Source organism: Phocoena sinus, chromosome 3, assembly GCF_008692025.1.
Source record: "Phocoena sinus isolate mPhoSin1 chromosome 3, mPhoSin1.pri, whole genome shotgun sequence".
NCBI lineage: Eukaryota > Metazoa > Chordata > Mammalia > Artiodactyla > Phocoenidae > Phocoena > Phocoena sinus.
In genome coordinates this window covers 110,613,301-110,640,048 of record NC_045765.1, presented here as the reverse complement: position 1 = coordinate 110,640,048, position 26,748 = coordinate 110,613,301, and the positions used below count along the sequence as shown (strand labels likewise).

The window sequence follows — 26,748 nt, the reverse complement described above, 5'->3', positions numbered from 1 at the left end:
TATCTTTTTCCATCCCCTCACTTTCAGTCTGTATGTGTCCCTAGGTTTTAAGTGGGTCTCTTGTAGACAGCATATATATGGGTCTTGTTTTTGTATCCATTCAGCCAGTCTATGTCTTTTGGTTGGAGCATTTAATCCATTTACATTTAAGGTAATTATCAATATGTATGTTCCTATTCCCATTTTCTTAATTGTTTTGGGTTTGTTATTGTAGGTCTTTTCCTTCTCTTGTGTTTCTTGCCTAGGGAAGTTCCTTTAGCATTTGTTGTAAAGCTGGTTTGGTGGTGCTGAACTCTCTCAGCTTTTGCTTGTCTGTAAAGGTTTTAATTTGTCCATCAAATCTGAATGAGATCCTTGCTGGGTAGAGTAATCTTGGTTGTAGGTTTTTCTCCTTCATCACTTTAAGTATGTCCTGCCAGTCCCTTCTGGCTTTCAGAGTTTCTGCTGAAAGATCAGCTGTTAACCTTATGGGGATTCCCTTGTGTGTTATTTGTTGTTTTTCCCTTGCTGCTTTTAATATTTTTTCATTGTATTTAATTTTTGATAGTTTGATTAATATGTGTCTTGGTGTGTTTCTTCTTGGATTTATCCTGTATGGGACTCTCTGTGCTTCCTGGACTTGATTGACTATTTCCTTTCCCATATTAGGGAAGTTTTCAACTATAATCTCTTCAAATATTTTCTGTCCCTTTCTTTTTCTCTTCTTCTGGGACCCCTATAATTCGAACGTTGGTGCGTTTAATGTTGTCCCAGAGGTCTCTAAGACTGTACTTAATTCTTTTCATTCTTTTTTCTTTATTGTGCTCTGCAGTAGTTATTTCCACTATTTTATTTTCCAGGTCACTTATCCGTTCTTCTGCCTCAGTTATTCTTCTATTGATTCCTTCTAGAGAATTTTTAATTTCATTTATTGTGTTGTTCATCATTGTTTGTTTGCTCTTTAGTTCTTCTAAGTCCGTGTTAAACGTTTCTTGTATTTTCTCCATTCTATTTCCAAGATTTTGGCTCATCTTTACTATCATTACTCTGAATTCTTTTTCAGGTAGACTGCCTATTTCCTCTTCATTTGTTTGTTCTGGTGGGTTTTTACCTTGCTCCTTCATCTGCTGTGTGTTTCTCTGTATTCTCATTTTAATTAACTTACTGTGTTTGGGGTCTCCTTTTCGCAGGCTGCAGGTTTGTAGTTCCCGTTGTTTTTGGTGTCTGTCCCCAGTGGCTAAGGTTGGTTCAGTGGGTTGTGTAGGCTTCCTGGTGGAGGGGACTAGTGCCTGTGTTCTGGTGGGTGAGGCTGGATCTTGTCTTTCTGGTGGGCAGGACCACGTCCAGTGTCGTGTTTTGTGGTGTTTGTGACCTTATTATGATGTTAGGCAGCCTCTCTGCTAATGGGTGGTGTTGTGCTCCTGTCTTGCTAGTTGTTTGGCATAGGGTGTTCAGCACTGTAGCTTGCTGGTTGTTGACTGGAGCTCGGTCTTAGTGTTGAGATGGAAATCTCTGGGAGAGCTTTCGCCATTTGATATTATGTGGAGCTGGGAGGTTTCTAGTGGATCAATGTCCTGAACTCAGCTCTCCCACCTCAGAGGCATAGGCCTGACACCTGGCCAGAGCACCAAGACCCTGTCAGCCACACGGCTCAGAAGAAAAGGGAGAAAGAAAGAAAGAACATAAAAAGAAATAAAGTTATTAAAATAAAATAATTTTAATTATTAAAAATTAAAAAGTAATAAAAAAAGAAAGAAAGAAGAGAGTAACCAAACCAAAAAACAAATCCACCAATGAAAACAAGTGCTAAGAACTGTATTTAAAAACAAAAACAGACAGACAGAACCGTAGGACAAATGGTAAAAGCAAAGCTATACAGACAAAATCACACAAAGAAGCATACACATACACACTCACAAAAAGTGAAAATGGAAAAAAACATATATCTTTTGGGAAGTCTGACGTCTTCTGCCAGTGTTTAGTAGGTGTTCTGTAGGAGTTGTTCCACACGTAGATGTATTTCTGATGTATTTGTGGGGAGGAAGGCGATCTCCACGTCTTATTCCTCTGCCATCTTGAAGGTTTCCCCCTGTACTTTTCTTGTTAAATTTATTCCTAAGTCTTTTATCTTCTCTGTTGCTACTGAAATGGGGCTTTCTTTACCTTTTTCTCTATCTTTTAACTGGTTATTTTTTGTGGACATGATGGCTACTGATTTCTGTATGGTAATTTATATTCTGCCAAATAATTATTTTATTGTTTTAGTTTAATCATTGATTGTTTTTAGGGTTTTCCCAGTATATAATCACATAAAATAAAATAAAATAAAAAGCATTCCAATCAGTTTGAAAATGCAAAAATTAGAACTGAAAGAAAGGCAGCTCACAACTCACAAATTGGTATTAAAGTTAATTATTTGGTAGGTGGGGTGCTTGGAACTTGGGATATATGTTTTACATAGAAAAGATGTTAGAAACACCTGATTTGCATTCTAACCCACACAAAACCCATTTAACCTACAGTTAAAAATCTCTTAACTCCTAAAAATCAGTAAGAAAAAGACCAACAATCCCTTTTAAATAGGCAAAATATAGGAACATAATCGTTTACAGAAAAGGAAATATAAGTGGTTATTAAATATATGAACACAGGGCTTCCCTGGTGGTGCAGTGGTTGAGAGTCTGCCTGCCGATGCAGGGGACGCGGGTTCGTGCCCTGGTCTGGGAGGATCCCACATGCCGCAGAGCAGCTGGGCCCATGAGCCATGGCCGCTGGGCCTGCGCATCCGGAGCCTGTGCTCCACAATGGGAGAGGCCACGACGGTGAGAGGCCCGCATACCGCAAAAAAAAAAAAAAAAAAAAAAAAAAATATATATATATATATATGAACACATGTTAACGTCACTCAAGTGAGAAATACAGGTTGCAACTTCAATAACATACCACTGACACTCGTGAGAACTTACTGTTTGGGTCAAGTAAGCCCTCATACACTAACCACAAGTGAAATGTGGCACAACCTCTACGGGGAAGAATTCTGCATATCTACCAGAACACACATACACTTTAATCCTGCAGTTCCAGTTGTAGGAACTTATCCTTCAGATGTACTCAGTGTCAGAAACATCATATGCATCGAGATATTCATTTTGGCCTTATTTTTTTATTAGAAAAAGGTAAATAGTGGGGCCTGGTCAAAATAATTGTTTTAAAAGGATGATATGGAATAATCTTCAAGATATACTGTTAATTTTTTTAAGTTAGGCAAAGAACATTATGCTTGGTATGTTTTCATTTGCTTAAAATGACATGCATAAATGTGTGTATATATACATATGTATGTACATATACACACATATATTCGTATACTGAGAGAGAGAAATGCTTACATACTTACAGAGAATCTCAAGAAGGATACAGAAGAAATGATAACATTGGTTGTCTTTGGATAGGCTGATTGACTGCAGACAGGGATAGGAGAGACACTGACTTTCACAATATATCCCTTACAACTAAATTTTAAACTCTGAGCATATATTATCTGTTTCTAATAGTATTATTATTAACAATTTTGTAATAACATAATTTACATTTAAACAAAAAGTAAAATGCACTTTAAGTTAGAACAGAGTGCTAAGAATAAATATCCCCCAGTGAACATGGTTGTAAAGCCCGAAGGCCATACACTGAGAAAATCATAGATGCTTTTGTTGTACTTCTTTATTTCTCTGGTTTGCAGAGACTCAGGTTCTTGTCATGGTGCTAACTGGCTATAAGCTATGCTCAGAAGTCATGATACCTGTGTTTCAATGCTTGTCTCAACCTGGTTGGTTTCAGTGCCTTTGAATATGATAAACTTTGTATACAAAGGCTAAACATTTAAAATATGTTATCTCTAAAGGTTTAACCGTTGGGGTAGAGATAAGAATGGCAAGAGGTCTTTCTTCAGAGAGAAAAACTAAAGTTTACTAACGAAATGTGGTTAATTGTGGTTGGTGTTACTCATTGCCCCATACTACCTTGAATAGTCCAGAAGGAGATAGACTTGAATATCAGAAAGAATAGCCATACTTTGTTATTTTAGATGTCAGCTATTAAATTAGTTTCAAAATATATTTAGTTTTGAAAATTGACCTGGGATGGGTTTGTTTCTACCATATCTAAGTGAGGGGGTGAGAGTCTTCTTAAAGGCTTGTAAGGTCACATACTGGACTTAGAGATGAGTGTATAAGTTGGCAGTAGTTACATGCATCAGTTATATGCATTAACTGCTATCAGTGCTAACTACTGCCAAGGCATTAAGAATCATCAAGTCTCCAAGCACATAGGAAGGTAATTTTCTCTAAGAAGCACCTTCAGTTTATTGTTTGTTTTGTTTCATGTGTTAGTGTACATGTGTGTATTGAGAGGAAAAGGATCAGTTTAAAAAAAGAAGAAAGATTTCTTTTGGCTCTGAAAATTCTCCCTATTTCTGAAATTGAGAGTCTGGCTAAAAACAGCTATGGCCAACTCGAAACTCCTTTGACCCCCTCATCTTGCCCGTTGCCTATCACCTCCTACCTCCTCAAAATCAACTAGATGAGAGTAGATAGTGGAAAATAGTACCATTTGTATAAAAAAGATTTTGACATAGCATTTTCTGTGTGCTTAAGACAGTGCACAGAAGTGTACATAGGTCAATGAATTCTCACAAAGCGAACAGACTCGTAACCACCATCCTGATCAAGAAACAGGATGTTGGTATTGCATTTTGTCTTGTGTCTTCTTTCCTTACCCTCCGCTTTCACCCAGCCTGAGCCTTAGTGTTCACACAATATTTATTATATACAGCAACTGAATTGCATTCACTTTATCTGTATTGAATTTTTTTACATTGTATACCAATTTCTTAAGCGGTTCTAAGCCAACTCTTTCCAGCCATCCTTAAATATCTCAAACCAATGTGAATACTGTATTAAAAAATAGAGGGTCAGGGCTTCCCTGGTGGCGCAGTGGTTGGGAGTCCGCCTGCCGATGCAGGGGATGCAGGTTCGTGCCCCGGTCTGGGAGGGTCCCGCGTGCCGCGGAGCGGCTGGGCCCGTGAGCCATGGCCGCTGGGCCTGCGCGTCCGGAGCCTGTGCTCCGCAGTGGGAGGGGCCGCAGCGGTGAGAGGCCCGCGTACCGCAAAAAAAAAAAAAAAAAAAATAGAGGGTCACATTATATGACCAAAAAATAAGAACCTACTTTTACTAGATAAGAAAGCACTATATATGGTCTTTTAAAAAGTGAAACATGTACATAATTTAAATAAATCTAAAAAGGCATACAGTGAAAAGTAAATTTCAACCCCTCCCCAGAAATACTAGTGTTACTCTTCCAGAGATAGTCTATAATATATAAATGCAATTTAAATGTTTACATTTTTTCCAATTTGAACCTAAACGATAGCACGTTGTGTATTGTAATACACCATGCTTTTTAAAAAAAATTTATTTATTATTATTTTTTGGCTGTGTTGGGTCTTCATTGCTGTGTGTGGGCTTTCTCTAGTTGTGGCGAGCGGGGGCTACTCTTCATTCCGGTGCACAGGCTTCTCATTGCAGTGGCTTCTCTTGTTGCAAAGCACGGGTTCTAGGCGTGCAGGCTTCAGTAGTTGTGGCACGTGGGCTCAGTAGCTGTGGCTCGCGGGCTCTAGAGCGCAGGCTCAGTAGTTGTGGCGCACGGGCTTAGTTGCTCCACGGCATGTGGGATCTTCCCGGACCAGGGCTCGAACTCATGTCCCCTGCATTGGCAGGTGGATTCTTAATCACTGCGCCATCAGGGAAGTCCATACACCATGCTTTTTAAAAATTATAATGTAAGTAGCCCTTTTATATGTTTTAGCCCATCCCACGACCTCCTTCCATGCTAGTAGCCATGTTTGCACCTCTTGACCCTTTGGCCAGGGCTGAACAGAACACTGGTGTTGTATGCCAGTCATTGTCTTTTGCGATGCGATCCATTTCATGATCTTTCTTTTCTCTGCTCTGTATCACAGGTGGGCCAAACCCTACAAACTACATATCCCAGGCTCCCAGCTAGGTTCATCCAGTGGGAGGCACCTGTGAGAGACTGGAAGGTGGAAGGAAGAAACAAGCCAGGGTGTTTCTTCCCTTCTGTCTGCTTCGGGCAGCATCTTCACCGGTGTGGATATATCTCTTCTATGGTTCCTGCTCCCACTAGCAGCCCCTCCCTGTATGGTCCTAGTGTCAGCTTGGCAGCTGGCATCCCTCGCTGGTTCTCCATGTTAAGTTCCCTCCTCTGAACTACCTGGCAAGTTAGTCACACAGTGAGGCCACATGGAGAGAGGTGCCCTGCCAGCCCCAGGTGTTGCCATCAACCTTAGTGAGGTGCCAGACTTGTGAGCGAAGAAGCCACCCTGGATGACCATTTTTTAACGATTCTCTGCCCCTTTTATATGACACAATTATTTTTAGTAATAATCACAAAATGAAATAATAACAACCAGAAAAGAAATGCAAAGAGTGAAAAGTTTCTATTAACTTTGAATATATAGTCATTCCAGTAATAAATAAGAAAAATAGAAATAAAATAAATGTTATAGTATGAAAAAGCAAGGGGTTAATATTTTTAAATTATATTAATAGTTTTGAAAAAGGAAAATATTTATACCCACAAATTGGTCTATTGTAATAAAGTGGTCTGTTGCCTGTGAATAATAAAACTTTTCTGTTTTTAAGCTTTGCAGTGACTTCACTGAAGTTTTTCTTTGCATATTAATATTTACCAGACAGTATAGCCAGATTTATCCAGTTATCTTTGCACAGAGTTGATAGAAGAACATTTTTTAAGCTTTTAATTTCAAAAGTTTCTTTTACCTGAGCAACAGATGTAAAAACAACTAGGAAAGGACTTTAACATAATGACAAGTTTGGCAGAAATTCATAAAAATCTTTCACAACAAACTCCAGGAATTGCAATACTGCCTTTGGTTCTTTGGGAACAATTATAGTGGCTTTCAAACATGTCTATAGTTAAAAAGTTTCCACTAAAATATCTTCATCAGAAAATTCATCATACATTTCTATTACATACAGTAAAGACTTCTGAAGTTTTTCTTCATCTGCTAAAAATCAGAGAAAGTGGCTGAATGGTAACAAACTTTGACGTTATTTGATCTATTGCTTTAGATCAAGTGCCCAATTATTGGTGAAAAAGATGACGGCATTCAAATACTGCTTTACTGATTTCTTCTAGCAATGTAAGATCAGCATCTTTTGTTGTTTCTCCTGGCATTCTTTAAAATATGACTTTTTAAAATAAACGACCATTTCTTTAGATTTTGTTTTTGCATTGTCAATTGCCTTCTCCACAAGTTCTGAGTACTGTTCCTTTGATTAGAGTCTGCTATAATAATATTTTATGTAAATAATCTTCCAGTCACTAGTTACTGAAAAGTTACAACTTAGGTAACTATTAAATTGTGCCATTGATGTAGCATTATATTTTCTCAATTCTTTCATTAGTTTTTACACAATTGGGCTACAGAGAGGCAGAGAATGAAAAGCACCTACACCCTATACCAGAACTGCGAGAGAGGGTCTGGATAACATTCTTAATAATTAGCAAATGTTTGTTACCAAAAAGATTTCCTTCATTTCTCATGTAAGAGGAGATACCAAAGATAAATGAATGGCATGCTGAAGAGTTCTGATACATGATTACTTTTATAAAACATTTAAATGTAAATTTGGCATGTTTTCAAAACTTACAAGTTAAGAAATTATTTTAAAATCTCCTCTAACTATAGAATCTTATGCTTCACATTCAGCTTCTTTAATACCTATTTACTGAACTTTTCCTAGGCAGCAAGTGTGTGTGTAGAACAAATGATAAATGACAAACTACCTTTTATGAAAAATTTGATTTATTCTGTCAACTAAACCCAAATAATTTCAAGAGGTACATCAAAGAATTATTTCTAAATGGCTTTTTTTTCTTGCTGTACACAATGTTAAGGGCAATCCTGTCAGCTCTTAAAGCTCTTGTTTGACCTGCTTTGTCAAATGTTTGTGAAATGATATTCAGAACGGCACAACGTGATGTCAACTTGCATTAATTCTTTCCCAAAGAGAGGTGTTCAGTATTCAGACTGTGTTTGTACTGGCACAATTTATGTTTCGGCTTCACCTCAGAAGGTTTACAAGTACCGTTTCCTTTGGAAGACTGTTCTCTTTTGCAATTTCTCTTCTAAAACAACTTTTGAAAGGACAATAATGACAGCCCATAAAACTGCTTTCAGGGAAGTCATTAAGAAAGTAAATATTTCAAGGAATTGAATAAAAATGTTACATATACCAATATTAAATTTTACTATTTTCTTCCTAGATATATTATGAAAAATTTAAATGATCCCTTATTCAACTAGTATTTTTCAATGAAGTAAATCCATCAACAATACTGCTTTTGTCTTTATGTAAAACATAATTTGTAAACAAAACAAAACATAATTTGTTTTCAGCTAACAAGAACCACATACAAATGTTTCTAAAATTATATAATGTTTTCTACTTCAGTTGTAATAATGATGGTATGTTAGCAAACATTTAAATGTTTTGCCAAGTTTCATAAACAACAATATAGAATAGTAAAAACATCAGCTTCAAATTTCTTCATCTGAAACAACAATGTAAATCACTCATCCATTATTCTATATTGCTTAGGAAACAAGAGAATGGTTTTAAGATTCTGATGATTTTGAAATAAATTTTTGGTTTCCCCTATTCCCCAGCAAATCAGTTATCATTTTCAGTACAATCACATAGCAACCATAATTCAGTTGCCTTCTCAAAGTCTTTTCAAATTTTGTCCTTTCCACCTTTTTTCTGAAGCTGGTTTCTGATTGGTTCCGTCAACACCAAGGGTTCTTGTATGACGGTTGCTGAGTAATTTTTGCCTAATAATTCAACTTCCACTTGTTGTCCCACTTTACTTAGCTCTTCAGGGACATACGCGAAAGCCAGACTCTTCTGGATGCTGTAACTGTAGCTTCCGGAGGTCGTGTTGCCAACCACCTGAAAAACAAGACCCTACCATCCTCAGCATCTTGGTCACAGCTTTATGTGCCTCCTCTCTAGATGAAAATTCTCAAAAGATACGTTCAACTTACAGAGTTTTATGATATGCTGTCTGTGAGGATAACACTAGGAGGAAAACTTCACTTTTTTGAGAAGCTTAATGAAAGTTTAAAACTTATGAAAAACAATTCTCAAAATACACATCCGTGTTGCTCCGAAATTTCTCAGTTTTAAATAATTACATCTAGTTTCTTAATACCTAGTACTAGTTTGCTCAGTTTCATGCCAAGAGATCTGATAGGAAGAAGAATCAAATATTTTCATTTTGAACTTTAAAAAATTCTCTTCCATCAAACTAGCATGGCAATAATAGATACAAAGGAGAAAAATCTAAAAATCCAAATGCAAATCTAGTCAACTGTTCCTGCTGGCATTTAGAAAATGGCCTGCCAGAATAGTGCTGAATTAAACTCTAGTAATATATCAATAGTCAATGTGAAGTGAATCTTCTATATGAATATATACAGATTTAACAATTCCTGGTAATTGCTAGGCACTTAAATAAATGTTAACTTTACCCTCTCTAGCTTTACCATGTACAAAACATTTTGCTAGACATTCTGGAGAATGAGTAGAGGTCTGGTTCCTACCCTCATGAGCTTCCTGCCTCGTTGAGGAATTAACATACAGACACGAGAAACAATAACCAGGAAGCCAAGGTAGGCAACATAAGTAAGCCAGGATTTGTTCTACTTTTTTTTTTTTTGCGGTACGCGGGCCTCTCACTGTTATGGCCTCTCCCGTTGCGGAGCACAGGCTACGGACGCGCAGGCTCAGCGGCCATGGCCCACGGGCTCAGCCGCTCCGCGGCATGTGGGATCTTCCCGGACCGGGGCACGAACCCGTGTCCCCTGCATCGGCAGGCGGACTCTCAACCACTGCGCCACCAGGGAAGCCCTGTTCTACATTTTGAAGGTAAGTGGAGTTAGGTGGGTAGAGAAGGGGGATAAAACTTTCCAACATGAGTGGAGACATGGAGTTCTGTGTGAATGATCAAAATTAACAAGGATGAAATAGGATAACTCGGGATGGCAATCCAGAGAAAAATACTGAACAAGGAATCAAAATTTAGGAGCTGAAAACAATAATTTTATGCTACCAAAAATAAAATCTATATAACAATCCTGATTAGAAGATTAGATCTGGTTTCCACAACTCTTAGCTGAAGGAAAAGATGCAAGAAAAGGAAAAACAGTAAAATGCAAACAAATTACAATACTGGTTTAAACACCACTTTTTTTTCTAACATCTTTATTGGAGTATAATTGCTTTACAATGGTGTTTTAGTTTCTGCTTTATAACAAAGTGAATCAGCTATACATATACATATATCCCCATGTCTCCTCCCTCTTGCATCTCTCTCCCACCCTCCCTATCCCACCCTCTGGGTGGTCACAAAGCACCGAGCTGATCTCCCTGTGCTATGCAGCTGCTTCCTACTAGCTAGCTATTTTACATTTGGTAGTGTATATATGTCCATGCCACTCTCTCACTTTGTCCCAGCTTACACTTCCCCCTCCCCGTGTCCTCAAGTCCAGTCTCTACGTCTGCATTTTTATTCCTATCCTGCCCCTAGGTTCTTCAGAACCTTTTTTTTTTTTAGATTCCATATGTATGTGTTAGCATATGGTACTTACTTCTCTCTTTCTGACTTAGTTTACTCAGTATGGCAGACTCTAGGTCCATCCACCTCACTACAAATAACTCAATTTTGTTTCTTTTTATGGCTGAATAATATTCCATTGTATATGTGTAAACACCACATTTTTAAAAAGTAAAAGGAAGACAACAAAAGCAAAATGATACATAGCCCAACTTAAACCGGCTTCTCCTGGCTATGCAACATCGCACTAATCCTTACAGCCTTACTGTCTAGCACAGCGGCTGCTTATAGCTGCTGCTCAAAAACATCCATGGACGTGAATCAGCCTGGTGATATTTCAGCTGCCTCAGCAAAGGGCTCATGACAGTCAACAGTCATATTATAGCATTTCTAGTCTCTTATGCATTTATGACATTAAGTACAGACTCCTGTCACTGTAGCCCCAGTTTTTAATTATCTTGTTGAAACCCCAAATCACAAGCTCTCCATATAATTTCTGAACTTGTTATGGTGATTTAAAAAAAGTGAATGCATTCATTAGTAAAAGTTCCTCTCTGGCAGATTATTAACTGCCAAGGTATTGCTGAGATAACACACGTTTCAAAATGGCTTCTCCTCTAGATCATATTTCTGTGATATAAAACTGGGATTTGGGTCAGGGTGGCTGGAGTTTTAATCATCGCTTTTTTGAAAGACCTTCTCGGTAACTTTGGTTTCACTTCTGAGTCTCTAAAACAGAGATTTGTGTTTGGAGCTCTGGGAAAGTTAACCTGGTTTTCTTGGGCATCTTAAGAAAACAGGAAGAATCCTGAACGAATCTCTTGGTCAAATCCCCTAACTCACTGGATAAAAAACCCACAATCACTCTTCAGAGGCTGCGTGCCCCATCTCCTTGGGCCTTCCCATCTCTTAAAATCTCGGCAGTGATTCTTCTTGCAGTTATTTCTGCATTAGTAACTTTAAAGAAATAGCATGTTTATTTTGTGCGTGCTATTCTTAATATATTTATTGAATGCTTTGCTTTCTGCTTGATTACTTTCATTTCTCCTTTAATTTCTCTCTAATCCAGGGGTTGGTGGTCCAAAGTATTTTAGAAAACTGGCCTTTCCTTTTATCTTATTACTAAGTCTCCAGGGAAAGGTTTTTCCTGGCATAAATTCTATATCATTCGACCTTAAAATCTTCCAGATTCAATTAAATCCATTGCCTCGTTTTGCTCAGTGAATCACAAGAACAAACCACCCTCACCCTTTGCCTAGTAGATTCTCATATTCTTTGTGAAATCAAACATCAGCCTTCTTTTTACCAATGTAAACAATCCTCACTTATTTTTAGCCTTGTCTCATTCTTCTCTTCATTATGAGACTTAAAGACGCCTGTAATAGACTCAGAGAAGATAACATGGTAAATAACCTTTGAAAGAGGGAACATAATTTAAATTGGATGATATATTATGTTTCTTTGGCTGTCCCTGTGTGTTTTAGTTTATTAATAATGAAAAAGAAGACTTTCTAAACTCTTCAAACTTCCTTCCTCAAAAACCTTTTCTTCAAAATTTACTTCCCAGCAAAGCTGCTTTTATAACTAATTAAAGCCCCTCTCATGCCCACACTTATGCCTTGATTTTTTTATATAAAGCCTTACTTAAAATCATAATCCCTCCCTCTAGCACTGCCCATCTCCCAGTTAGACTTTATTTTTCCCCAAAGTATTCATTGCCCTCTGACATGCTATTTATTTTATTTTATGTTCATTGTTTATCTCTCCCTCTCCTGGAATATAAGCTCCATAGGGGCAGAGATTCTTGTCTGTTTTGTTCACTGCTGCATCCTTAGTGCCTAGAATATTGCTGTCACATACTAGAACTCAGATCTGTTGAACAAATAAATTAACATGTACCCTATCGCTAGCATTGAAAATATCTGCATGAATAGAATACCAAATATAAAAGGTAGAACAAGTCCAAATTCAGGAAATAAAAATTAAAAAAAAAAATTCATATCATTCTAGAGATAAGGAAGATCTAAGAGGGTCATCTGCATGATAAAATGATGACCCTATTAAGCATCCAAGAGCAGACAAGCTGATATCAGGAAATTTAAGAGAAATATTACTAATAACTAAAATTACAATTGCATTAGCAGCTCTATAAACAGGCGGCATGTATAGGAAAGATGAAAAATATAATGTGTAAACACAGTGCACAAATGAGGCAAAGGGAATAAAATTTAAAAATGGAACTTGGAGGGGATATATGTATACATATAGCTGATTCACTTCATTGTATAGCAGAAACTAACACAACATTGTAAAGCAATTATACTTCAATAAAAATAAATGGAGCTTGGGCTTCCAGGGTTCTTCTTTTTTCCCAGCTTTGTTGAGATACAATTGACATATAACATTGTATAAGTTTAAGGTACAGGTTTCCAGTTTTTTAACTTGGGTATGGTCACATTTAAGATGACTAAAAATGTCAGTTGATCATGGTCGATGTGGGGTTGCATACAGAATGTTATGACAGAGCTTCTCGTTCATTCCATGGCCAAGTAAAACAGACTATCAGTAGAAGTATGAGTGCAGACCGTATTAGGAAGACTGAGATAGTTGGATGAGAATAGAGTGAAAAATGTAGAATAAAAAGATGAGGTGAGGGAAGTGTAACGACCAGGGAAAAATTAATTAGAGGTGGAAAGAACCTTAGACATTATCTCACTCAGTGGCTTCATTTTGTAGGTGAGAAAACTGAGACCCAGAGAGGCTCAAGCAGTTACTTAATGGCAGACGTGGTTATCAGTGGAAATTGTGGGCAAATCTTAAATCAGAGAAAGAACATATTAAGAAAAGAGGGCTGGGGCTTCCCTGGTGGCGCAGTGGTTGAGAGTCCGCCTGCCGATGCAGGGGACACAGGTTCATGCCCTGGTCTGGGAAGATCCCACGTGCCACGGAGCGGCTAGGCCCGTGAGCCATGGCCGCTGAGCCTGTGCGTCCGGAGCCTGTGCTCTGCAATGGGAGAGGCCACAACAGTGAGAGACCCGCGTACCGCAAAAAAAAAAAAGAAAAGACGGCTGAACCAGAGATCTAGAACAGAAACAGAAAGTGGAGACCAGGAGGTAAGAGTAGGAATGGTTCAAACAGAAGAGCAAACAACACAATTAAAGGTGAGGCATTTGAGAAAGAGCTTCAAATCTGACAAAAAGATCTATTGGCTTCATAGAATCTAAAACTATAACATCCACCTGTTACTTAGATGTGCAAGAACTGTGGGTATATAATGAAGTGCTTAGGAGAATACAGTGGGCCATCAGAGACAAAGAAGAGAGCAAATGGGGGTATTCAGCATGTCTTAGAAGAAAGGATAAGAATTCAAAGTCCAACTGTACCTCGGTCAGAAATCAGCTTCGTCAATCACATGTCATAGCTGTGTAACCTCAAGCAAGTTCCTTAATCTCTCTGATCCCCAAAGCCTCATCTTTAAATGGGAATGATCATACATATCTTGGAGGGGTGTTGTAAAAGTAAATGAGAGAGGGACTTCCCTGGTGGTCCAGTAGTAAAGAATCTGCCTTCCAATGCAGGGGACGTGGGTTCAATCCCTGTTCAGGGAACTAAGATGCCACATGCAATGGGGCAACTAAGCCCGTGCACCACAACTACTGAGCTCATGTGCCTCAAGGAGAGAGGCCACGTGCCACAAACTTCAGAGTCCACAGGTCCTGGCACCCACGTGCCACAACTACAGAGCACATGCGCCCTGGAGCCTGCGCACCACACTAGAAAGAAGCCTGAGCGCCGCAATGAAAGATCCCGCGTGCCACAATGAAGAGCCCGCATGTTGCAGCTAAGACCCAATGCAAACAAAAAAATAAATTAAATAAATAACTATTTTTAAAAAAGTAAATGAGAGTACATAAAAATATCCAGCACTAGTAGGAACTCTGTAGATGATATTTCCATGTCAAACTGACCCCTGCCTCAGCCCAAATGGCCCTATCTTTAGTAATCCAAAGGCTGAGATTGACACCACTGGCTCTCCCCTCCTCCAGTGCTCGTTTTGTCACTGAAGAGATGGGGAAAATGAAAACAAGTATTAAGTAGGTTGTAGTGCGTAAGGAAAAAAAAAACAACCTGGGAATAGAATCTCTGAGTATTTGGGTGTTGACCAAGCAGACCCTGCTCAATACAGAGCAAATGTTTAGATGAGTCTTGAAGGCCCTGTGGTCGCCACATGGTCTAATCTAAGCTGAGTGTCCCTGCCTGATAAGCCCTGCCTGATAACACCAGCCAAAACACAGCAAAACATTGAGCCAAATTGGGTTTTACAAATAATCATAGAAAGTGGAGGAAGTGAAATTCTATTGACAGGTTATCTAACTCTGGCTTTACTGAAGACCAAGAGAGACAGTGAAATGTAGCATCCCAAAGGGAGAAGAAGGTAGTCTTACTCCTCCTGAAGAACCAAAGGATTTCCACTTTTCCCTTTATTTACTAAGGTTTAACCCTCTCTTGTCATAGATGTTTTCATTTGGAAATTGTTTTCTGCTAATGTGCTAAGGTACGAATTGTTTCCTCCTGAAAGATCCCTGAGAAGCTAAGTCAGAATACTAAATTCTTTATAAAATCTCTCTCTTGCATTCACAGATATAGATGTGGTGAGGCAAGAGGTCATTTTACCTTCTAAATCATACCTTCCTCATTGTCCAATGTATTTCAAGTCCTGCAGTTTATTTTCTTTCATTAAACCATAGAGAATATCATGTTTTCCAAAATGAGCAGCATTTCATTTTCCTTTCAGTTAAGTAATTTCTGTTTCTTGAACGTCACTTCAGAATTCAAGAGTGTCATCTCACCAATAGGTAAATAACTAGCAAAAAACTGTAAACGGAAACAGAGACGAGGAGTTTCTGCTGCAGAAACACTGCAGTGGCCCCTCGCTATGGGTCCTCAGCACTCACCTTGCCACCATACCAGATGCTTTCATTTCCCTCCGGATCAACATCGTCCGTTGCCAAGGTGAGGCAGACCAGTCTCCGTTTCAGCCCCTTGGCTTTAATCTGTTTCAGTGCTTGCTTTCCTATGAAGTCTGCCGGCTGCAGGAATCCAAGATAATGATGATGAATGAATACTCAGACACTGTGACAAGGTTAGAGATGCAAGCATTTAAATTTGTCTTTGCTATTTTCTTGCCAATCACACATTAAATAAAAATACAGATTGGATCAAACGTCTAGACAAATATTTCTTAGTCCCTGAATGACACCTATTCTTTCAGAAGAGGTTAGACTTAGGGGTAATAACTTGTGATAACAATTTTACCAGAACTACCTAGGCAGAAAAATGTAAGGCATGATATTGAGATGGTGGGTTATGAAAGGGACCCTTGTATCTACTGGTTCTGGACAGTGGGAACGGTGGGCAGTGAGCATGGCGAGACTCAGTTTCTACCTAAAGTAAGCCTTTCCTAAGAAGGAAATCCACTTTTTTGAAATGTGATGCCAAAGCAACTCCAAAATGCCTACATTTTTTCCCTCTTCAGAATAATGGTTCCCGGGATGCATTAACCTACTGGGTTGCACCGTTAATTCATTCAAGAAATTTATTGAGCCCCTACTGTGTGGGAGGCACCATGCTGGGCCCTGGGTTACAAAATTAGTCAAACACAGACATTTTGATCAAAGAGCTTATTCTGTAATGCTGTGCTTTTCAACCTTTTTTTTCCTTTTGGGGAGAACAAAACAACAAACACAGGAAGAGCTTGGTTCATTTGAGTTCTTATGTAGGATAAATTCATGATAACACAAGTCATAACAAACCAAAGTTCATTACAGTTAAATTATGTTTATCTAAATACAGAAGGAATGCTACAACAAAATTTTTTTGCTATCTTGGTATATATATTTTTTTCTTTTTTTTTTTTTTTCGGTACGCGGGCCTCTCACTGTTGTGGCCTCTCCCATTGCGGAGCACAGGCTCCGGACGCGCAGGCTCAGCGGCCATGGCTCTGCGGCATGTGGGATCTTCCTGGACCGGGGCACGAACCCGTGTCCCCTGCATCAGCAGGCGGACTCTCAACCACTGCGCCACCAGGGAAGCCCCTCTTGGTAGATTTTTAAAAGAAGACTTGCTATCACGGATACATGATGACAGGGATGCTTTTTAGTGTTCTTATCTATATAGGAAGCCAATGATTGCAATGAAAAAAAAAACAAAACACTTTATTGTGTGGAAAAGCACACAATCCTGGAGTGGCCAAGCACTATATAGTGTGTCTTGTGGAATGCTGAGAGATCCTGAATAGCTTCCTCAGCTCCTATTATGAAATCTGAATCTTTGCTGATAGAGATTCATTTAGATCTTGAAGGTTTGGGGTCCTCCTGAGTCCCTATTAAAGAATATTCTTTCAATTATTTACTCAGCTGTTGTTATGCCCCTGCTATGTATCAGATACTAGATACAGGATATTCAGAGCTAAATACAACAGGGTCTTGTAGCCTCTGGGAGGTCCCTGAGGAGATGTGACCCCTTCCTTCCACATCACAATATGCCCAGCGCTGAAATTATTTTATCTCCTCAATGTTTTAACATATCAGAGGAAAAAAGAATGATTTGAGATTACTGGAAACATGGTAGAATATGACAGCGATAGTATACAAATCAGCTATACCAGTTTGAAACATGATTCACTGTTGCTTCTGTGTGTTTTATGAGAGTGTGAAAATCACAACATTTTGGAAATTTAAAACAAAAACTGTCTAATGCATGTCTAAGGCAGAAATGCAAACAAACAGTTGCTATGATAGGGGCATGTACAGTGGGAGCTCAAGAAGGCGTATGATCAGTTCTATCTAGGGTGAGAGGGGGGCTGGAGCAGCATTCTGTCAGCAACAGTTTTATGGAGGAAGCAGCTTGAACTGAGTTTGAAAGATGAGGCTTCATGATAACTACTGTCTGCATACCCTTCTCCAAAAGTCCTTGCGCTTTTAAGTCAATCTTCCCAACAATCCAGATGGTGGATTTGGGGTCGAAAAGAAGTGAGCTAATTTAGCCAAAGACACTCAACCAAGATCTCAGAAGTCCCAGCCCCATTCTTTTCATCTATTTTGAGCTGCCTTCACTGAGCCTCTTAAGCCAACATCTGCCACACCTTCAGAGGGACTGTGGTGAAAGCTGCCACATCCAAAGCTTTCAGAAATGGGGACTCTAGGGGGTGCTGGACGAGAACTGCTGGGGTGGATGCCATGGGGGTGGGGGGAATAAGAAGTGCTGGAAGGGGAGTCTAACTCTGCCAAATTCATAATTTTACCAAAGTCTAAGCAGGAACATAAGGTACCAGTTAATCATAAGAAATAGGAAAGATGGGCACCCCAGAAAACTTCCTTTAAAAGAGAAAAGTTATAGTAAATATTAAAAAAATAATTTAATTCATTATTAATTTAATTAAGTTACTAATTTAATTCAAAAATTAAAGTAGTAAATAAGTAATATTAATAATATTTACAATTTATTAGGCACTTGCTATGTGCCAGACGCTCTGCTGAGGGCTTTACAATCCTCATTAAGATTCCTATAAGACAGATCATTTTATCCCCAGCTTATGAAGAGAAGGCCCAACAAAGTTAAGGGTCTTTCCTGAGGCTCGGTTATGTAAGTCAGCACCTTTAGATTTTATCCATACGCATTTTTTAAATGGCTGTGCCTGGAGTCTATCACTGGCAGGAACAGCTGATGTAAATACTCTAAAGAACGTTTCTTTTAAATTATTTTGAAACACAAATATATGATATCACTTATATGTGGAATCTAAAAAAAATGATACAAATGAACTTATTTACAAAACAGAAACAGACTCACAGACATAGAAAACGAATTTACGGTTACCAAAGGGGAAGGGGGGAGGGAGGGATAAATTAGGAATTTCGGAGTAACATATACACGCTACTATATATAAAATAGATAAACAACAAGTACCTACTGTATAGCACAGGGAACTCTACTTAGTATTCTGTAATAACCTATGTGAGAAAAGAATCTGAAAAAGAATACATATATATGTATAACTGAATCACTTTGCTGTACACCTGAAACTAACACAACACTGTAAATTAACTATGCTTCAATAAAAAATTAATTAAAAAATTATTTCTAGGTAGCCTAACCTATCTTGAATGACATTCACTACACAATAATATTTTTGTACTATGTGAAAGGATTTGAAAACACCCTGAAGGTTAATATTAATGAAATTTAACCTCTATATCTGTATATTCCTGAATTAGGAAGTGATCTTGTCAGCAATACCGTCCTTAGACATGAATGAAAACAATACTCAAACAACAACAACAAAACCCTAATTAAAAGTAAGGAACACATACTTAAAACACAGATAAGAGGTGACACCTGCCCCTTGAGACAGTTCTCCCTTCCCAGGCTAACCTTGGGCCCGACTTGGGAAGATTTAAAAGTGGGGTGATAGCATTTCATTCTCATTTTGCTTGGCTTTCCTCCCAAGATTGCAGACTTTATTATACAGTTATTATTTATAAATGAGAGAGGAAAACGTGTCTGAAGGTTAAGTGCTGAGATTAAAATTGGTGCCTTCAGGATGACCTGAGAACAGAAATGTATCTCTTAATGAGTCACTACCAAATTAACTACATAAATAGCTGTTCATGTCTTTGAGAAACACTTCTGGGGCACTGAGATTATACCTTAAAATAATTTTGGCTTATATTTCTAATCTATTAATTTTTAAGAAGCAGTAAGAGCCATTAAAGCAGCCACCTGTGATGCATCCTAAATATAACATCCACATAGATGAAAACATTAAGTAGATTTTAAGTGAAATGTAACTCCTCATCTCTTACTAGCTTTATTAAAAGCACACGTATTATCGAAAAGCACATGGAAATGAAATAAATTAAACCAATATATTTTGGGTTGGGATTCTCAGAGCAATGGAGAACTTTCAGATGTGTAGCTAAAGCGAATTCGACAGCAGCAGTGGAAGGAAGGTTCTGATACGAACTCTGGGTGGTGGGCTCTTACAAACCAGGAGAGAAATGATAAAAACCTAGTTTGGGACCTCTTCTGTTCCATATTTAGAGTTAAAATCCATCAGAAAATTCAAAGCAGTCATCAGTTTGATTGAATTTTTGGCCAATATCCTTTTAATCTAAATGTCAAGAGTTTTCCAAAGGCATAAGAGAATCAATGTAACATCCTGGGTCCTAAGAAAGCCCCCCTTAGAAACCAGGCACAGCACTGGTTGTGGAATCATGCTCCCGTGTTTGCAGACCTGAAGAGAGCTGCAGAGAGACCCGGTGGTCACCAACTACTGTCAGTGGCAGAGCAGAGATGAAAATCTGGGTAATAGATTTCTGCTGCTGTCCCTCAACACATTCCTGAAAAGTTCCTTATTTAAAATGAGGCCAGGAATCATTCATTAAAAACAGTCCTCATGGGACTCCCTTTGGAAAGCACGTGGCCCTGACTAACCTGCGGTCCATGTGAACCTTAACTTTCTCTGGTCATTTGTCAAATACCAGGTGCATCTGTGTTTGTCTCACAGTTAAACTGATGAAGCCATATACTGGATTCGTTCATTTGAGGGAATGGATCTGACCGGCCCACCATCCCATCAAGACAAATTATACCATCATTCATTTCATAGTCACACAGTTAGAATCATAGAAGTTTTTAAGCAGGCAGAAAACTTAGTCCAAGGTCATTTTTCATATGAGAAAATTAAGGCCCAGAGTTAACGTTCTTGCCCAAAGTGACAAAGTGAGTTATTACCAAACCTCGAATCCAGGCTTCCCAATTCTTGCTTCCTTCTCCTCTATGCAGAACTTTGTAACATTCCATGTACGTTTATAATAACCACAATTTCTCTATCTCTTCATTAGCAAAATATTAAATTATGAGTGTAGCAAGTCCAGTCTATTACTGACTGGAAATGAATACTCTCACATTCACAGTTTTTATTCTCTGCTCTTGGCAATTTAAAACAATTTATCTAGCATTTTTCTAACCAAAACCACTAATCAATTAAGTATTCCTTTTCAAAAAAGTCTTTAATATAACTAGAAAAGGGACTCTATTAACCCAAAGAAAGGTGTGGATACATTGAAACCTGGAGAAAATATTTAAAATAAGATTCCCAAGCCAGGCCAATAATTCGTTAATTGCATCCAAACCAAACTAGATGTTTCAAAATGAAAATAGCACCCATTATGTGTTTTATGACTTTTACTAGATTCAATATTAAGAAAATATTTACTTTTCAGTCTTTGAGTCTTATGATTCACAGGAAAACAGTGGAACTGACTTGTGGCTTTGTCAGATGTACTTTTTTTTTTTTAATTAAAGCATAGTTGATTAACAATGCTGTGTCAGTTTCAGGTGTATAGCAAAGGGATTCAGATGTACTTTTAGGCTTAACTGCATTAGCAACAATTAGAACATAGGGTTTTCATAATAGCTTTCATCTCTCTAGACTACAGTGAAGAACAATTGCCCATTTGGTGTTTTAAGGAGAGCACTCAAGCCTAAATGCAAAGTAAATTATTATTTATTTCTTAAAGGAAATAAGAAAAACACAAAGAAATGAAGCTGGAGTCTTCAAAAAACTGAAAGGGTTTTATCTATAGTTGGTTTTCCATAAAAGATTTGTTTTAGATTCCATTCAATAAGATGGAAGGGACCTAACATTTATTGAGGTATCAAATGTTCTTTAGCTCATCTAATATTTATAACAAACTTATAAGGTGGATATTTTCTTCATTTTACAGTTGATAAAACTGAAGTGCTTTTAGGTTAAGCAACTTTAGTTTTTGAATAGGTTAGTGGCAGAGCCATGGTTCAGACCCTTCAAATACTTACTAAACCCGTAAGAATTACTGGACACAGGACCAGCCCTGAGGATTCTTGGCCTCTGTCCCCAAGGACCTCAGAGTCTAGCTAAGGAGGCAGCCAATATTATGGGGTGTAAAAATATCATGGTAGAGATAAGTACAGGGTGTTATAGAAGAGGGGTCCCAGCATTCCCCTGGCTTTAATTGCCACCTATATATATATATATATATATATATATATATATATATCAGTGATCCAAATCCATACTTTCAGAGCAGAGGTCTCCAAACCAACGTGCTCAGCTGCCACTGAGACTCTCCATTTAGCTGTTCCATAGCCTCCAACCTCGCCAAGTCCTTCCAACCTCAGAATCACATCCCACCTGTGTTTCCTAGTTCATTAACAATATCCTAGATCCTACTTTCCACTCCCTTCACAAATAGTCCTTCATGTGGTCTCCAGCCTACCTCTTTTTTATCACTCCTACCTCTTTCTTCTCTATCCTATGGCCACTGCCTTAGTTGAAGCCCTCAACATCTCTCCACTAGATTTCTTCAATAATTGGGTAAAGTGATCTTCCAGTCACCAGGGTAATTCCCTTTTAATCTGTTTTCCATCACCAGAATGTCACTCCTCACTCAAAATCCTTCAAAGGCTTCTCAGTGTCTCCAGGATACACTCCAAATTTCCTAGCCTGGCAGATGAGACCCTTCCTGATGAGGTCCCAGTACTTTCTCTGGCGTTATCTGCATCTGCTATGTGCCAGCCCTGATAAGTGTTGGGGATAAAATGGTAAACAAGATGTATGTTGTATTGCCAGAACCTCTACTCAAGAAGTTTATGTCAAAAGATCAAGAAAAATGAACAAAATAATTTCAAGCTGTAACATATCCTATAAGGAGGATGTAGCTACAAAATTTCTTTTAAAAATTATCAAATAAAATCCAATAACATAGGACTTCTCTGGTGGCGCAGTGGTTGAGAGCCCGCCTGCCGATGCAGGGGACACGGGTTCGTGCCCTGGTCCGGGAAGATCCCACATGCCGCAGAGCGGCTGGGCCCGTGAGCCATGGCCGCTGAACCTGCGCATCCGGAGCCTGTGCTCCGCAACGGGAGAGGCCACAACAGTGAGAGGCCCACGTACCGCAAAAAAAAAAAAAAAAAATCCAATAACATAGAAAAACATAATACATCATTACTAGGTGGGTTTTATGCCAAAATTAGGTTAACATTTGAGAATAAATGTAATTCATCATATAACAAAGTAAAAAAGGAAAACCATATGATAATCTCAATGGATGCAGAAAAAGCACTTGCCAAAATCTAATATTCCTAATTCAAAAAACAAAAAACCCAAACTTTTAGTGCTAAGAACAGAAAGGAATGTCCTCAGCCTGATAAAGAGCATCTATGAAAAACCTACAGCTTACTCTATGAAAAACTTACAGCAAACATCATACTTAATGATGAAAGACTGATGATGATGATGAATGTTTCCCATCTAAAACCAGGAAACAAGATAAGCGTGTCTGCTCTTACCACTTCTATTTAACTTTGTTGCAGTTTCAACCAGTAGAGGATCTAACCAGTACAATAAGGCAAGAAAAAGAACTGAAAGGCATCCAGATGAGAAAAGAGACAAAGAAAAGCTTTATTTTCATACAATGCAATTATCCATGTAGAAAATCCAATGGAATCTACAAAAAAAAAGAAAAAAGAGAACTACACAAAAAAGTACTAGAACTACTAAGTGGGTTTAACAAAGTTACAGAATGTGAGATCAATATACAAAATGCATTGTTTTCTATACACTAGCAGTAAACACCTGAAACTTGAAATTTAAAATGCCATTTACAGTAGTATCAACATACAAAATACTTAAGGATAGATCTGTAAAAAGATATGCAAGAACTATAAACTACAAAACATCTTTGGAATTAAAGATTACCTAAATAAACAGAGAGATATACCTCATTCATGGGTTAGAAGACTTGAACTGACCTATAGATACAATGCAATTCCAGTCAAAATCCCAGCAAGCTTTTTGATTCATGGAAATTCAAAGGATGTACAATAACTAAAACAAACATTGTAAAAGAACAGCAAAGTTGCGCGACTATCACAACCTCAATTTAAGCTACAGTAATCAAGACAGTATGGTATCATTATCAAGAAAGGTAAATAGGTCAATAGAACACAGTAGAGTCCGGAAACAGACCTAAACATATACGGGCAACTGTTTTTTGACAAAGGTACAAAGGCAATGCCATTTGAACATACAGCCTTTTTCAACAAACGGTGCTGTAAACAAATGGACATCTATATGCTAAAAAATAAACTTCAATCCATATCTTTTACCAGATAGAAAAATTAACTAAAAATAAACCACAGCTCTAAAAAAATGATAAAACATCTAGGAGAAAACAGCAGAAAATCTTTGTGACTTGGGTTAGGCAAAGATTTTTAGATACAACATGAAGAGCGTGGTCCACAAAAGAACAAGTTGAGAAGAACTTTAAAAATTCAAAATTAAAAACTTCTGCTCTTTGAAAGTCACTATTAGACAGCTATATGTATACATATATCCCCTCCAAGTTCCATTTTAAAATTTTATTCCTTTTGCCCATTTGTGCACTGAGTTTACATGTTATATTTTTCATCTTTCCTATGCGTGCCATCTGTTTATAGAGCTGCAAATGCAACTGTAATTTTAGTTATTAATAATATTTCTCTTAAATTTCCTGATTATCAGCTTGTCTGTTCTTTGATGCTTAGTAGGATCATATTTTATCACGCAGATGACATTCTTTTATCTTCCTTATCTCTAGAATGATATGAAATTTTAAAAAAATTTTTATTTCTTGACTTTGGACTTGTTCTACCTTTTGTATCTGGTATTCTATTCATGCAGATATATGCAATGCTAGCGATAGGGTACACGTTAATTTATTTGTTCTACAGATCTGAGTGTCTAGCTGGTATACTTTAAATGTCAATTTATTGCATGTTAAGCTGTTAAAATAACAACAATAAAATAAAAGCAATCTAAAGAATTACTTCAATTCATTCCTAGCCCAGGGTTTCCATAGACTTCCAAATTAGAAAGCAGTCAGCTAAATAGCACACTTAAGCTTTTAGGCTGGGAATAGAGTATTGTTTCATAACAGAAATTGGATATATATGAGGATAGTGATTCAATGGTTGTTAGTTTAATGTGCTCTGACAGATGTTTCAAGAATGATAAACTAGATCTCAGACTAGATTTTACTTCCTTTTCTTTTTTTCTCCCTTTATCATTCAGCAACAGAAATGGGTAAGAGACTAAGGATGGCTTAATTAAAATAATACAATCGTGTGGTTCATACAGATAACATAGCAAGTGTCTTCGACCACTGTGCAAGGTGGTATTTCATAGAATTTTAGACATGGAAGGGAGCCCTCATTTTTACAGACTAGCAATCCCAGATGGAAAATGAAGTAAAATAGCTTTGCCAAGGTCACAGAGCTAGAATTTGGTGATATTTTTAAAAATTCATTCAAAAAAAGAAAAAGATTTGGGACAGAATGTATTAACTGGTAGCCAATTGTCTGACCAGGCTGTGTTTCTGCTTTCCTGTATGCATAGGACCATAAGCAGGTATGAGGTTAAAATAACTAAGACAGTGGTTCTCAATCTTCATTGCATAAAACAAGAAACCAGACCCTACCCCCAGGGTTGATCCAATTGGTTTGGGCAGGTCAGTGTTCTCGAACTTCAGCATTCATCAGAATCACGTGGAGGGCCTGTTAAAACAGATTGCCAGCCCCATCCCCAGAGTTTGATTTTGGGAGTTGGCATGGTGCCCAATAACTTGCATTTCTAATAAATCCTGAAGTCACATTGATGCTGCTGGTCTGTGAACCACACTTTGAGAACTACTGGGGGCAAGGCATCAGGTAACTTTTCTTTTAAGTTCTTCAAGATGGTAACGTTCAGCCAGTTGAAAATCACTGGCCTAAAAACAATCATTCTCAATCTTTTTTGGAATCACCTGGGAATTAAAAAAAAATACTGCTGCCTGAGTCTCTACCCCAGCTCTTCTTTTTTTTTTTTTTTTTTTTGCGGTACGCGGGCCTCTCACCGTTGTGGAGCATAGGCTCCGGCCCGTGCAGGCTCAGCGGCCATGGCTCACGGGTCCAGCCGCTCCACGGCATGTGGTATCTTCCCGGACCGGGGCACGAACCCGCGTCCCCTGCAACGGCAGGCAGACTCTCAACCACTGCGCCACCAGGGAAGCCCCCAGCTCTTCTCTTTAAATTGATCTGGGATGCAGCCTGAGCCTTGGGATGTTTTAAAGGATTTTGCACAAATAAAGGAATCCTACTTCAGATGACTGTGGCATGCAGCCAGGACTGAGAGTCGCTGAAAATGTTTTGCCTCCTCAAATCTTATTACCATTTACCTAAAATTTCCCCAGAGCTGGGTACTTTCACCACCATCACATACTAGAAATTCCTTTCTAACTGGTTGTCTGTGAACAATGATTTATTTCCACTTCGATGTTTTACTAATATTTATTGAATACTTGGATGCAGTCGGCCTGGTGGTGAGGGTTTTGCCTCTTTACCATCCTTTTGTTTTGCTTTGCCTACTGAATGGTTATGCTTTAAATCGTCTTTCCTTAAAGACAGACCCTGTAATTTCTAGAATCAATACTGTCTTCTAAGTTGTGGTTAATATATATCACATTTTATTCTGTTTCTGCTGGTTAGAAACTCAAGACAGGAAAAGAGAGGGAGAGAGAGAAAGGGTGGGGGGATCTTATAGAAAAAAAAAAATCTTCTGCTCTTAACACATTACCCTTAGTATTTGATTCTCTGTGGCTCTTGGCTGGGGTTATCTGGAAATGGATAGATTCAGTAATTCCAAGAGGAAAATTCCAAGAATACTTATGACTGCAACCTAAGGCAGTTGATTTTCCTTCTGCTTTTAATTAATGCATTTCTTTCATTTCCAACTAAAAAAAAGAAAGCCACTAATTTTTTCCCCCAAAAGTAACTTCCTCTGGAACAAATTATAATACTATTAAGCACAATGATATGACTTGTTTCAGGTAAAGGGGTTTTCGCTGAGAAGACTTAACAGGAAATATTCCGTTATTTTTACCTGTTTCACAGTTGTGCTTAATGCTTCCTGTCAGGACCCTACGCTCACTC

The 26,748-nt window shown here is 38.2% G+C and overlaps 1 protein-coding gene across 2 annotated transcripts in view; it reads right to left on the bottom strand.

The window, feature by feature from the left end:
• Positions 1-7,860: 7,860 nt before the first annotated feature.
• Positions 7,861-26,748, bottom strand: part of DMGDH (dimethylglycine dehydrogenase) — a 62,271-nt gene continuing 43,383 nt past the window's right edge. The window contains exons 15-16 of one of the 2 annotated variants that reach the window (XM_032629048.1): positions 15,654-15,788; positions 7,861-9,047 (exon numbers count right to left, since the gene is read on the bottom strand). In XM_032629048.1, coding sequence (XP_032484939.1) covers positions 8,817-9,047; positions 15,654-15,788 — 366 coding nt within the window. In that variant the 3' untranslated portion in view covers positions 7,861-8,816. The remainder of the gene's footprint in view (positions 9,048-15,653; positions 15,789-26,748) is intronic. The other variant, XM_032629049.1, reaches the window with a different exon arrangement.